The sequence below is a fragment of the Salminus brasiliensis genome, chromosome 20 (assembly GCF_030463535.1).
Source record: "Salminus brasiliensis chromosome 20, fSalBra1.hap2, whole genome shotgun sequence".
Taxonomy (NCBI): domain Eukaryota; kingdom Metazoa; phylum Chordata; class Actinopteri; order Characiformes; family Bryconidae; genus Salminus; species Salminus brasiliensis.
Window position 1 is genome coordinate 17629400 of NC_132897.1, and position 13010 is coordinate 17642409.

A 13010-nucleotide genomic window follows, 5' to 3' on the forward strand; every position below is an offset into this window, starting at 1 on the left:
ATTTAACATCCTGTAAAGTATTGGAAGGAGCACCATCATTCCAGAGAACACTGTTCCACTGCTCTTCAGCTCAATGCTGGGGGGCTTTATACACCTCAAGCCCATTCCTGGCATTAGGCATAGTGACATTAGGGTTATGTTTATCTGTTCCAGAGAGTCCTAATCTATTGGCAGTACTTCTCTACATTGACATACAGTGCATTCATGCTTTCATCTTCAGCCAAAATCATTTGAACTCAACCCAGCTCTACAGAGGATGACACTACTTCCCTGCTGACTAATGCTGTAGCCCTCTCTGCTGTTACAGTGGGTGCTGTAACTGTGTGCTGATGAATAGGAGTCCCCATTATAAATACTGAACAGCAGTCTCTTTGAGCTTATGCTAAGACTTGTGCCTATAATGCAGCGTGTTATAACAGCGGAACCCCTGTAGGTGATTGCTATTTAAAGGGCGTGCTTAATTAACTTTTGGCTGGCGACTATGACCCATTAAGTAGTTAGCTGCTATGAGCAGCGAGTAAACACATCTGGTGGAGGGCTTTAAAAGGATGTGCGACAGATGCAGCGATTCCCATTTCCACGCTTCCATTTAAATAATTCACCATGCCCTGACAATTGGCATCACGTACCACCTGCATCTTGTCTGAGAGTGGGAAGGATCTCTCTCTCTCTCTCGTTCCGTCTGCGTACTGTGCATGAGGAAGCCCACCACATTCTATTAGAGCTATAACTATGGAATGTGTTTGCATAAAGGAAAAGTTCAGCGATATTTCAAATGAACATGAATAATCGCTGACCCTGGATGCCTTGTCTAATACCTGAAGTTCTTTAGTTTACAACAGGACATGCTTGGCCTCCATTGCTATCAGACACTGGACTTAGACTGTCACCAATTACATCTCTCGATACGCCCAAAACACAAAAAAAGCTTTGACCAATCAAGGTATGGACTCCACAAGTCCTCTAAAGTATCTGACTTCAAGACATTAGCAGTAGATCCTTCAAGTCCTGTAATTAATGAGGTCGGGCCTCCATAAATCACATCAGTGAGCCTTGGACACCTATGATCCTTCCTTGGATCACTTTGGGAGACTACTGCATACCGAGGACACCCACAAGACTTGTCTTGGACCTTGTCAAAGTTGTTATGCTTGCCCATTTTTCCTGCTTCCTATACATCACCTTTGAGAACTGACCATTTACTTTCTAGCTAATGCTGTATATCGCACCCCTTGACGGGTACCTCTTACTACTAGACTACTACTGCAGAATCTCTGGACTGTCTCATGCTTCCTGGGTGGGGGGGTGGGATGTCTCGTCAGGGAGTTTCGAGAGTCCTTGTGGTCCAGGGCTGTAAGTGCTGGTTATCAAGGCCTCATCTGCAGCGACAGCTGCTGCGTTGTCGGCCGAGGATCCACGGCATCTGTCGGCCTCCCCATTAGTATGGGCTGGCCCCGCCCCTCTGGGCCATGGCCAAAGAGGGGACCTGGAGCTGGGCACTGGCAGCGGCATGTCCTCACCTGCGTTTTCACAACAGCGGTGGAGTAAGAAAAATAACTGAGGGGACAGGCCTGACACCTGCTCGCAGTGCAAGCAAGCAGAGCTGTGCTCATCAATAATCGATCCGATCGCTTACGCAGGCGCCGGCTGCCATTCCGGTTCCATCTGGAGCCATGCCCAGACAACATGGCACGCTTGCCTTCCTCTCCCCGTGCTTGATAGAGGGATGCTAATTCAAGTGAAAGTGAAATATATGCCAATGTGAAAGATGTTAATCCTGGTCCAAATAGTAGGTTGTTCTCACTCTCGCGCTGTTGAATCTAATACACTCCCAAAAAAAAGTGTAGAAGTTTGAAATCCCTCATCACATTGCAGATATTATGTTATAAACACAATAATAACTACACACCAAAAGATTTAGATTTCTCATATTTTGGGAACAAGAAGTTAATCATTAAAATAATTAGAAATATACTGTATATCTCTATTTAGTAGGGGTAGGGACCAAAGTTGATACTGTATATAAGATAAGTGTATTAAGCCTATTGTTAGATGAACAGGATACCATTATACATATTTTTTTTCTCCACTGAAGTATGGTTTCTTATCTTTGGTGGGATCATGGTTTCTACCAGTTGTGTTAATAAAATCAGATTTATAGTGTAGTGGTTAACACTCTGGCTTTGCACATTAGACAGTGTGTTCTTTGTGTGTAGTCAAGAATCAGATACTAGTCCTTAGGAAAGACTTCAAGCCACACATTTGCACTCATAATGACCAAGAGAAGCCACTTCCCTAAAAACTGCCAAAAGTGTTCTTACAAATTTCTCTTACTAAAGAACAGCCCCACCAGTTTGTGCAGAAGTCCCTGTAGTTACTGAATGATATAACTTAGTGTTTAATGAGCCTTGGAGTGTTAAGGGGTTAATAGCTCATCCTTTAGAGCAGAGGTGTGCAGTTCCTGTCCTGCAGGGCCGTATTCCTGCACAGTTTTGGCCTTTTCCTGCTTAAGAACACCTGTTTTAACTCACCTATTAATTGCTGACCCCCGGGCCCCCCATGCCCACCTCTGGACCTTTGCAGCTTTTTAAACCTTTTTTTTCCCCAAGAATGGTTTGAACATTGTAAATGGCACTGGATAAAAGCATCTGCTAAATCCCTTTCGACATTATAAGTAAAGTTTTCCTTCATTTCTTCCCCATCACTTTGTGTCTTGGAGTCTTGGAGTCTCTCATCTTAACTTACTGACATTTAGAGTTCTATAGTGTCCTCCAGCCTTCCAGAATGTTCTCTGAGGACCATCACACGCTCCCTGAGCTCGGTCAGTCTTGTTCGCGGTTGTGTTGCAGATTGTCAGGCCCGTTTGACGCATAAACAGGGTTGTTAATAATTGACGTCATTCATTTTCACATATTTAAGGAGAGTTCGAAAGCCATTAGCAACACCAGTGGTGGCTAGTCCAGCTGCATCACATCACTATCACTCTACATCACCGCATATTCTGAAGCCAAAACCAACCCAAATACTGCAAGTCTCTTGTGATGCTCTGAGTGGCTATTTCATCATCAAGGGCACTTCCATGTCCATGTTCGGGGAGCTTATGGGACCTTTTGTCTATTCAACATCTGCCACTGTCACAGCGTCTTTCAATCTTCTGTATCCCGCGAAGGAGAAAGATACTGAAGACATCTGGGACCGAAGAAGCTGTTGATAGGAATCCTCTCGGTACTGTGAGAAGTTTCAGCAGACTTATCCACCTGGTTCTTCTCGAAATCCTGCAGCTCTAATAAGCAATGTATGGGGATGGGTTCTGTAAGTTTCCTCTTGTAAAGTGTGAAGTTTTGGCACAGAATAGGAGTTCTAATCAGAGGTTTTAAATAATAAACAGACCAGGCTCAGCTGATTGTACGCTTCGGTGCCTATGACAACCGGCTTTATTTTAACAATAGTGTCAGGCGCACGTCCATATAAAATGCCGAGAGCATGTGATTATTCCTGTGATTATTTGGATCACATAAGGTTAACATTCCCTCCAGGGCGCATCTATCAAGCTTAATAGTCCTTGGATTTGGGTTTTGTATACCCAGAAAGAGAAAGATGTATGATGACAGTGAATAAAACAATTCTAGAAAGATATCGGCAGAAGATTCTCTTTCTCTAAAGGTTTGATTCAAGTCATTTGGAGCTAGAGCCGCCCCCCGTCCAGTGTCCACATATCCAGCTTGATTAACAACCTGCCCAACATTTGCATGTATCGAATATGTCAGCTAAATTAGCCTCTCCTCTCATCCATTTAGTAGACGCAGCTAGTTAACATGCAAGAACTTGCAAGAGAAGGATCCTCACAGAGAATCGATGGACCAGATTACAGCCAGACTTCAGCCATTCAGAACAAAAACAGTTCAGCGCTGCACGAAACCAAAGTGATAAGGTTGCGCTTAGGTAACATTCAGCTGAAATATATCAAGTTCCTTTATATAATACTGTACTGTACTCCAGAGAAATGAGCTGCATGTCTGGACAGTATTCCTGATGACTAAACACACAAACCTGCCATACAATACACAATACATATAGACAGTATGGGCTCCTCTTTTTTTCCATATTCCCTCATTTTTGGAGGGATCTCAGGCGTTCACGCAGTCGATTTCGTGGTCGTGGATTCTCATTAGCCCCATGGTAATTGACTCTCGCATAATAGACATATGGAAATTACAATGCCGTTCATCATTAGCGACTTAATTGCAAGCACCTTCCGGCTTCTTATTCTGTAAATAAGTGATAGGAATTCCTTTTCCTTCCTGCCTTTTTAAAGACCTCAGTCGAAAATTTGACTTGACAAGTCTACCATCCAGCAACTTCTGGAGCTCTCTGTATTCTGATACTTCTATTTCAGAAGTATGCTTTTCAGCAGGTCTTGCTTGCCTTCTTGCTTATTATTAACATATTATTGTACCTCATCCAAAGCTGTCCTAGGGGTTCGAGCAGTTTTTAAGCAATTCTTTGACCTTGATATTTGTTTTTTATTCCCGCAGGACTATGGAAGTTCTCATCAGCTTGAACGGTGGTACCTCCTATATCACAAGTGCTTTCACCATCACTGCCTCAACTTGTGTAAGTGAGATAAAGGAGGAAGAGTTTTCTCTGTAAAACTGGAAGAAAAAAATGGGTTATGCTTTCTCTCTGTTTGACTTATGTGCACATAATCATTCTATAATCATTAGGGGAGTAAACTCATCTCGCAGCGGTTTAATTCTAGTTAGATTCTTAAGCTCATAAATCAGCATCTCCAGTTCACACAATGTACCATTGAAGACATGTAGTCAACGTCATGCCCATATTAGAAACTCCGGGTCTAAGCTGATTGTCGTAAAAAGGCAGATGTTCTGTTTTTGAACATCTGTTGTGCCACCCTGTGGTAAAGGAAAATGTTCGACTTGGTACGTTTTGTCCTGTGAACATTTTCCTCACAAAGAACACTGTAGCCTAGGAATTATGAGGTTCGTTAACAAGGCAAAATCCGAATGTTGCTCCATTCACTGCTGCTCACTGACCTAACACCATAAGACTTTATTCATCATTATTTAAGTTGCAATGTGTTTAACCCACTGCTGCGATTAGAAAGATATTTTTCTTGTGACTTCTTGTGTCTACGTGTAGTCATGATACCCAGAGAACAGGATATCTAAAACATCACACTGAGATTTCCTGTTGCCATACAGATTAGCTAGTGGCTACTGATATTTTTTTCTATTGTGAAGCTGTATAGTAGAAGTATTGAGGTCATCTGTAAGGTCCTGTAGCCCTGTTCCTGTCCTCTAGTCAGTAATGTAATAACAATATCTGCTATTGTTGAGCATTGCACCTGTCCTGGGAAAATGACAGTTACTTACTTCTCTTGTACAAATCAGCAAGTCATATCTATTACAAATGAAGTTACACAGCCTCTGCTGGTAAAATGACTAGAGCTTAAATAACATTATAGAAAAAGTATAGCCAGAGGTTAAAGATAAAGATAAGGTGTAAAGATAGGTGAGGGGGTGGTTGAGTGGGAAACGCCTACACTGCGCTTCAAACCCAAGGGAGCAGATGGAACAGTAAGGCCAAAAATCTACAAAATAGATAGCAGGAAGCCTGTAGAGATGAGAGGGTGGGAAATTTAATAAATGTTTTAAAATAATTTGTTTTTGCAAAAATCAACCATTCATTCAGTGATTTGCCATTTGCTTTAGTATCTTGTGTTATGCATTATTTCCTTTTCTCTTGATTTTAGTCATTTTAAGCATCATAAAACTGTTCTTGAAATAAATCTTACAAGAGCAACTTGACAGTGTGGACTCATTTTTATTATGAAGGCATTCTTACAGCAGAAATTAGCCCCCCAAAAAAAGGGTTTGTGGCATAACATACTGTATCATCACATGATGAATCACAAATGTAACAAAAAAACTCAAATTACTTCACTTTAAATTACCTTAATTACTTTAATTAACTTTAAAATGACTTGAAATCTTGTTATGTTAAAAAGGTTTTGTAGGTAAATTACCAGTCTGGAAATGCAGGCTTTTATTAGGACAGCGGCGACGTGCTGACTCAGGATAGTGATGTTCTGTACAGAAAACCAAATGAAAAGTAGCTGAAATACAGTTTTTTTTTCAGTCAGATGGTTCGGTGGTCCTCATCGTGTTCCTGGTGCTGTTGCTGCTCTTGGCTCTAGCTCTTATGTGGTGGTTCTGGCCTCTCTGCTGCACTGTGGTGAGTGTTACACCTTTGCATGCGTATCATTCTGCTGGGCGTCACCTTCCAAAAACACATCACCTCCTTCCTGTTTGAATGTTTTTTTCTTCCCTTTTTTGTATGAGCTGATCTGCTCCTATCATCTTTTACATTGTAAATGTTTGTTTCAAATTCAAATTTAATCAACAAATTTCCTTGTAAACATTCCACAAAGCAGCTTTTACCAGATACATGGGTATGTTAAAAATGTAAACATTTCTCTATCATCTATAAAGGGCTACAATGTACCGTCCAAATAATGTGAGAACAAGTACAGATAAGGAGTCACCAGTGCATTTTTACCCTTCTATTGATGGAAGTGATTGGAGTGATTAGTAGACAGTTCAGACCAGTGTTCTCTAAAATGGGCGTACCCCTGACCATTAGTTTCCTAAAAGTGAGATACTGCTGTTGTTGAAGTATCTGGGTGAATTTAGGCTGGGGTTTGCTGTGTGAATCTGATTGAATTTTGTGTGGTAAAATGTGAACTCTTCAAACTCAGGGTAATACAGGGAGGTGGACTAATGCAAAGCAAGCAGCCTTGCCACATCCTGATCTTCTCTTTGATAAAGTCAAACATATTTCACAAAGAGAAATTCAACGCTGTGCTGCAACAGCTCTGAGCAGCAGTGCCCTTTCTCACATAATCAACAGCAGTGTTGAAACCCTGTCGCTTAACCCTTCAGATACTATTTCAGTGCAGTTACAGAGTTGCATTTTCATTCTGTATTGAAATCTTCATCTCTGCAAATACTGATTAAACCATTAATAATACATGGTCATTTACACAGCCCCTTGTAGGTTTGCATACCCCCCTGCTTTTGCCGTTACCTTAGTCACCATTTCACCGGCTAAATGGGAATCGCTTCTATATTTATTTTTCTTTTTCCATGTTGAATGTGAAATTTAAATCTGTTGCTAGATGACTTACGAAATCTCCCATGTTCATGCTGTGCACAGTAAGACAGATCAGCAGGTGGAATCGCTACACCCATGTTTTTTTTACTATACAAAAAGATATACAAGTCTTTTGTTGTTGTTGGATACGCTATGTTTTTCTCCTAAGGGAGTGTGCACACTCACTCAGAGCATATAAAGTAAATGGAACAGCAACTAAAACCTCATCTCAGATACTACACCTAACCCTCCCTTTGGTCCTAACCCTAACACCCCAAGAGTTTACCAGATAGTTTGAACATCTGCAGATAATTTATGATGTACTGTCCAAATAAAGAGAGACCAAATTAGTCACAGAGAGAGCAAAAACTGATAACCGGTAATGTTGCTGTCTGTTTGTTACAATATAAAATAAGCCATTAAATAGTACAGCTTTTCAGCATATTTAACAGCTCTGACAGCCAATCAGTGCCAGTACTGCATATGTGTTTATATGAAAAGCATATTTAATTATGATATATATATATATATATATATATATATATATATATATATATATATATATATATATTTTTTTTTTTTTTTTAAAGCATTATTTTGTAATGGTTTGATATAAAAGCTTTACAACTCAAAGAACCATCTGAATGCTAAAATGGTTCTTTGCCTGGTTAAAGGGTTCTTTGGACTGGTGAACAGTCTTTTGTAGATGGTTTTATTATACCTAAAGATCATTTAGACACTGCACGGCATGTAGACAGTGGTCCCCAAGTGATCAGCCTGTTTGCTGTTTCTAAACACCTTTCAGCTTATTTTCTTGTGTACATACTCCACAAGAAGAAGCTTTTACTGGATAGTTTGACAGTTTAAACATGGAGAGATCATCTACAAGGGACTACAGTGTACCATGTAGATAAAGTGAGACCGAATACAGAGAATCACAGCAATTGGTAAGAGATAAAAAGTCTAATAGCTAATATCAGTGTGTATTTGGTACATTATACAAAAAGCCCCGAAATCCTGAACTTAATCCTAACTGATAATCTTAATTATATAACAGTATTTTAGTTTGTTAGAAATCTGTGGTATTGATAAGATGTGCTTTCAACAGATTTTCTGTTTCAGAATTGTTGAGCTAAATACAATTACAAACCTGTCATGCCTAAATGTTAATTAATATATTATTTTACAAATGTTCTGTTCTCAAAGTCAAAAACTCTGGAAAGTTTACTCACACGTTTAAAATGAACAAAAAGCAGCAACACTTCAGAGGCTTAACCAGGGGAGCGATATACAGATGGCGAGCTTAGAAAAAGTCTACGCTTCTGGAAGCTGGCAAGAGGAACTAGAGCAATCAGCGTTGTGGCGGCCCCCAAAATGATATGCGCCACCTCTCTTTGAGAACCTGGCGGGAGCTCGTCCAGGATGAGATGGAAGCATATTTTGGAAAACCAACAAAGGCATTAAAATGTAAACCCCCTGCAGCATGTCTGGACGAGGCCCTGCTTGTCTTGGTAGAGGAGCTGCTGCCTCCCTCCATCAGGGACCTCCGGCAGAAGAGAAGGGCCATGTGTGCTTTGTTAATATTTAAACTCGCCCATGCCAGTTTTTCAGTAGTTAGATATATTCAGAATCACCCAGCCATCCAACCCCCAGCCTCCTCCCATTTCCCCTCCTTTTTCCTGAATTCACTCCTCTGCCAGGTTGGAGGTCACGGAAAGTGTAGGTGTAGAGATAGACATGATTTTGGGACACGAAGGGACGCATAAGACTAAGTAAGGTTTTAACATTTTTTTCACAGTTCAGTGCAGAGCTCAGAGAATGTCTCAGTGTAGTGAATATTCAGTGATATTTTGTGGCCTGATGTGATCAAAACATCTTAAATTGTCTGCATTGAACAAGTGAATCTGAACACCAATCACCACCTTGGATAAAAATATGAGAAGAAATTAAAAGCATTCAAACTTTCAATTTAGCACAAGGACAACACCATAAAACATACACACAGAATAAACAAATATGAACCAAATTGATTTGATTCCTGGGGAATTTCACCACCCATTCTGTAATATTAAAATTAGATGATAATTGATGCAACGGAATTGCACAGTAAGCACCGTTTATTCATATTCATAGCTTTGGAAAAACACAAATATTAGAATAAATATGAATGCTAATTGATTTTCTTTTAACCATTTCCAAAACTCTCCTCAAGGTATTTTTGTAGCTAATAAATATTGTATTGAGTGAATTTAGTCCATGCAATGTGTTTATTTAAATATCTCAAAAGATATCAACTACATTTTTCAAATGTATGTTTACAACTAAATGTTTATTGCATTTGCAATAAACATTTCCAAGACAGTCAAATGCTTTGGTACATAATACGTTCTGCTTATCAATTATTGACTATTGCATATTGATTGATCTTATCAGTTATCAATTGCTCTTTAATCTTTAATTCAATTTACAATTAAATGCTCCTTAAATTTGTTATTAATTTATTTATCTACATAGTTTTTCCATCGATTGGGCTACAAACTACAGTTGCATAGCTACAGTTATGTACGTTTATTTTGCTGTGTCCCTGTGATGTGCCCTCCTGGATTATTAAGTTGATGTTTTCCCACAAATAGGTTAGTTTCATGTTAATGGAAGTGCATTTTAATTTGCAAATATGCTACCTGCCACTTATCCGCGATCGCTTTAAGCTGGGAAACAGCTTGACACAACATGGTGTGTAGAGGGGAGAAACAGGACAGATTAAAAGCTCCAATTGGACAATTATCCCAAAGCCATATGGGGATGTTGCCCTGGCGGCCTCCAATTGGTCGGTTTTCCAGCGGTGGCTTTTAGCCGCTCGGGTGAGTGTCAGATGGCTAAGTATTCAGTGGTTTCGAATTTAATTACAGTACTACTTTATCGTCCCGAACCACGTTTCTGAGGGTTTTTGTCTGTGCCACATCTGTCCGTCAGGTAGTTTGAAGACCTAACAGCCTGGCCTGTCATTTGTGTAATGCCTTATTTACCCCACAATATGTCGGGGAAATATAAATCTGCCGCTTAATTACTCAATAAAGGAGCTAATCCTTTAGCCGAAGGTTCTTCCTAAAAATATGTTAATCATTGCTATGCGTGGCCCCCACCGACAGCCGTTCACAGATTTGCCAACAGTCATTTATGAGTCAAAGAGCAATTAATTAACTCTAATTGATGATTTTCCATTATTATAATGACAACAGTGCTGTAATGGTATCAATGTGCTTTAATGTGAATGAAACAGCTGTTCGACCTATGATATGTGATAATTATGAAGCGTTTTTCCGAAAACTAATTTCCTAAATGCATAACCTGAGAGTGGTGGCCTATCCATCTTTCTTGAGTAATTGGGCGAGGCCTGCTTCTTGCTTCGGAGTGCCTACGCAAGGAAAAGAGTTGAAGGATGATGTGAAAGAGTTTATTCAGCCTGTCGCTAAATTTATTCAGAGGAGGTTCAGATTCAGCTGTACAAGCATGTGAAACATTGGCCTCTTAATTCCCATAAATTTTAAGTTATTAATGGTATTCTACTCCACTAATGACCATTTATATAATTATGTAGTTATTATTAGACTGTTTCCTCTGACTGTTTCTATTTGTTTTAATGGCAATAAATGTCAAAAAAGGTATAAATATCTATGTTGTTCATTCAAGAAAAAAACGAAATTAATCACTAAATTGAAATAATAATCTAAAGGCCTCCACTTGTCAACACCTAAATGACCATTAGCTTTAAGAGCACCAAAAGAGCACTGATATTTAGTGTCTTGTTTTTGTAACAAATAGGCGCCACTATTCTTGGTTATCAGATTTTGAAAGCTCTATGATATCATTACCTGTGACAAAATTCCACCTCATTTTGTGTGGATAGTATACTATAAGATCTACAGATGTTTATATACTACCTGTATATAGTTTGTAAAGGGGCTTTAAAGAACTATGGCACCTTATAGTAGATGGTAACCCCTCTTAGATTGTGTACAGATAGTTTGAAGCCTGTCTGTAGCCCCTTGTAGATTAAATACAGATATTCAGACTATCAGTGTACAGTCGATATAGGAGCTATAGAGAACTATGGCATTGTAGACTACAATGTAGCCCCTAATAGATTATCTACAGATTGCTTAACCATCTGTAAGCCTTTGTAGATTAAGTAGAGATATTCAGATTATCTATATATTGTCTATATAGGGAAAATGGAGATCTGATACATCTTATAGTATTGTACTATAGTATCATAAGAGCTGTAGATCCTGACAGATTTACATTTAAGGCATTTAGCTGACGCTCTTATCCAGAGCCACTTATAAGGTAACTCATATTACAGAGGCGGGCCAATGGTGGGGACTCTTATTGGTGTAGCACAGCACAGTCACCCAGACCGGGAATTCAGCAGTCTCCAACAGGGTGTAATAGCTCACTGGCGGGTAGTGGTGTTATCTGTTGCACCACACAAACATTAGTCAAGATTATCTACAGAGAGTTTGAACATCTATATTCCTTTGTAGATTTAAAACAAATGGTTAAGCTAGCAGAACAGAATAGCGTTAGTGTTCGTGTTAGTATTTATACCTGAGAATGAATGAAGTTGAGGTTTTGTGTTAATATTAGGGACAGTTCAGGTTCATTTAATAGGTACTTGGTTGAACAGTAGTTAATATTTTCAGAGAACCATCAAAATAAAGCCTTAGCCAAAGTGTTCCCACTGTTAGGACCTGAATATTGATGTAATATTAAATATTCACACTTTCATTATTCGAGAGTGAGAAATCATTAGTTCTGCATTTATTAGGGAGGATATCGCGACAAAAGGTGAGCTCTTGGAAGTTCAAAATAGTGTTATAGCTGAGAAGATCCTTGTCATATCATAAATTCCCCACTGTGAAAAACCTTTTTTTTTTAAGTCACTTTTTGTCATAACACGTACCACTATCAGCAACAGAGCTGCAGAAGGACTTTTTCCCTGTTAATTCTGACAGGGTGTGTGTGTGTGTGTGTGTGTGTGTGTGTGTGTGTGTGTGTGTGTGTGTGTTTGTGCGTGAGTGTGTATACACACGTGCCTCTCCCTTCCACCGGGGAAGAGGCACTCCTTTTCCAGACGGGGTCTGGAGCACAGCCTGAGCCTCCCTTTCGCATATCATTGGAGCTAATTAACTCCTTAGGACTTATGATTGGGGGATTGCTGGGGAGCGCTGAACCTCATCCAATTAATTAAGAGATAAACGGGCTGCCATGCTCACCCCAAAGACTCCCCTGTCAACAAGTTGATTTTGAGCTTTTCTTTATTTTGCACCAGGGGCCCACTGTGTTGGTTTACAAGCAGAGCCCTGTAATCAACTGTGCAGGGAGGTGCCAGACTCCAGTTGTTCAATTGTAAATCTGCTCCTCAGGGTCTGAGCACGGAAACCAAGGAACAGCGTTTCTGCTGCATTCTCAATGTGTTGATTAGCCCTGATGGCTTATTTCTTGTTTTTCTGCCACTGTCTGCCCATCTGTAGTAAAATATGAAATCACATAATTCCAATATCCTCATATAATATAGGTGCACAGTGTGTCATATGTCTGATGTCTTAGCATCAAAACTACAAACGCTTCTCTGTATCATACCTGCCTTATCAAACCATGTCAGATTTATTTATTTTTCTGGAAATTGAATTTCTGTGTTTGTGGGTATTATATGATAAATAAATGAACAGCAGCGTCTAGTATTTTGGGTTTTGCCGTGGGTGTTATTGCTGTCAAGCAAAGGCCTACTGAATAGTAACTATATAGGAGAAACTTGACTTTTAATTTTGAGCATT

The 13010-nt window shown here is 39.6% G+C and overlaps 1 protein-coding gene across 1 annotated transcript in view; it reads left to right on the forward strand.

Annotated features, from left to right (window-relative positions):
• antxr2a (ANTXR cell adhesion molecule 2a) overlaps positions 1-13010 on the forward strand; it is a 64427-nt gene that overhangs the window by 15591 nt on the left and 35826 nt on the right. The window contains exons 11-12 of the mRNA XM_072665060.1: positions 4536-4614; positions 6160-6255. Coding sequence (XP_072521161.1) covers positions 4536-4614; positions 6160-6255 — 175 coding nt within the window. The remainder of the gene's footprint in view (positions 1-4535; positions 4615-6159; positions 6256-13010) is intronic.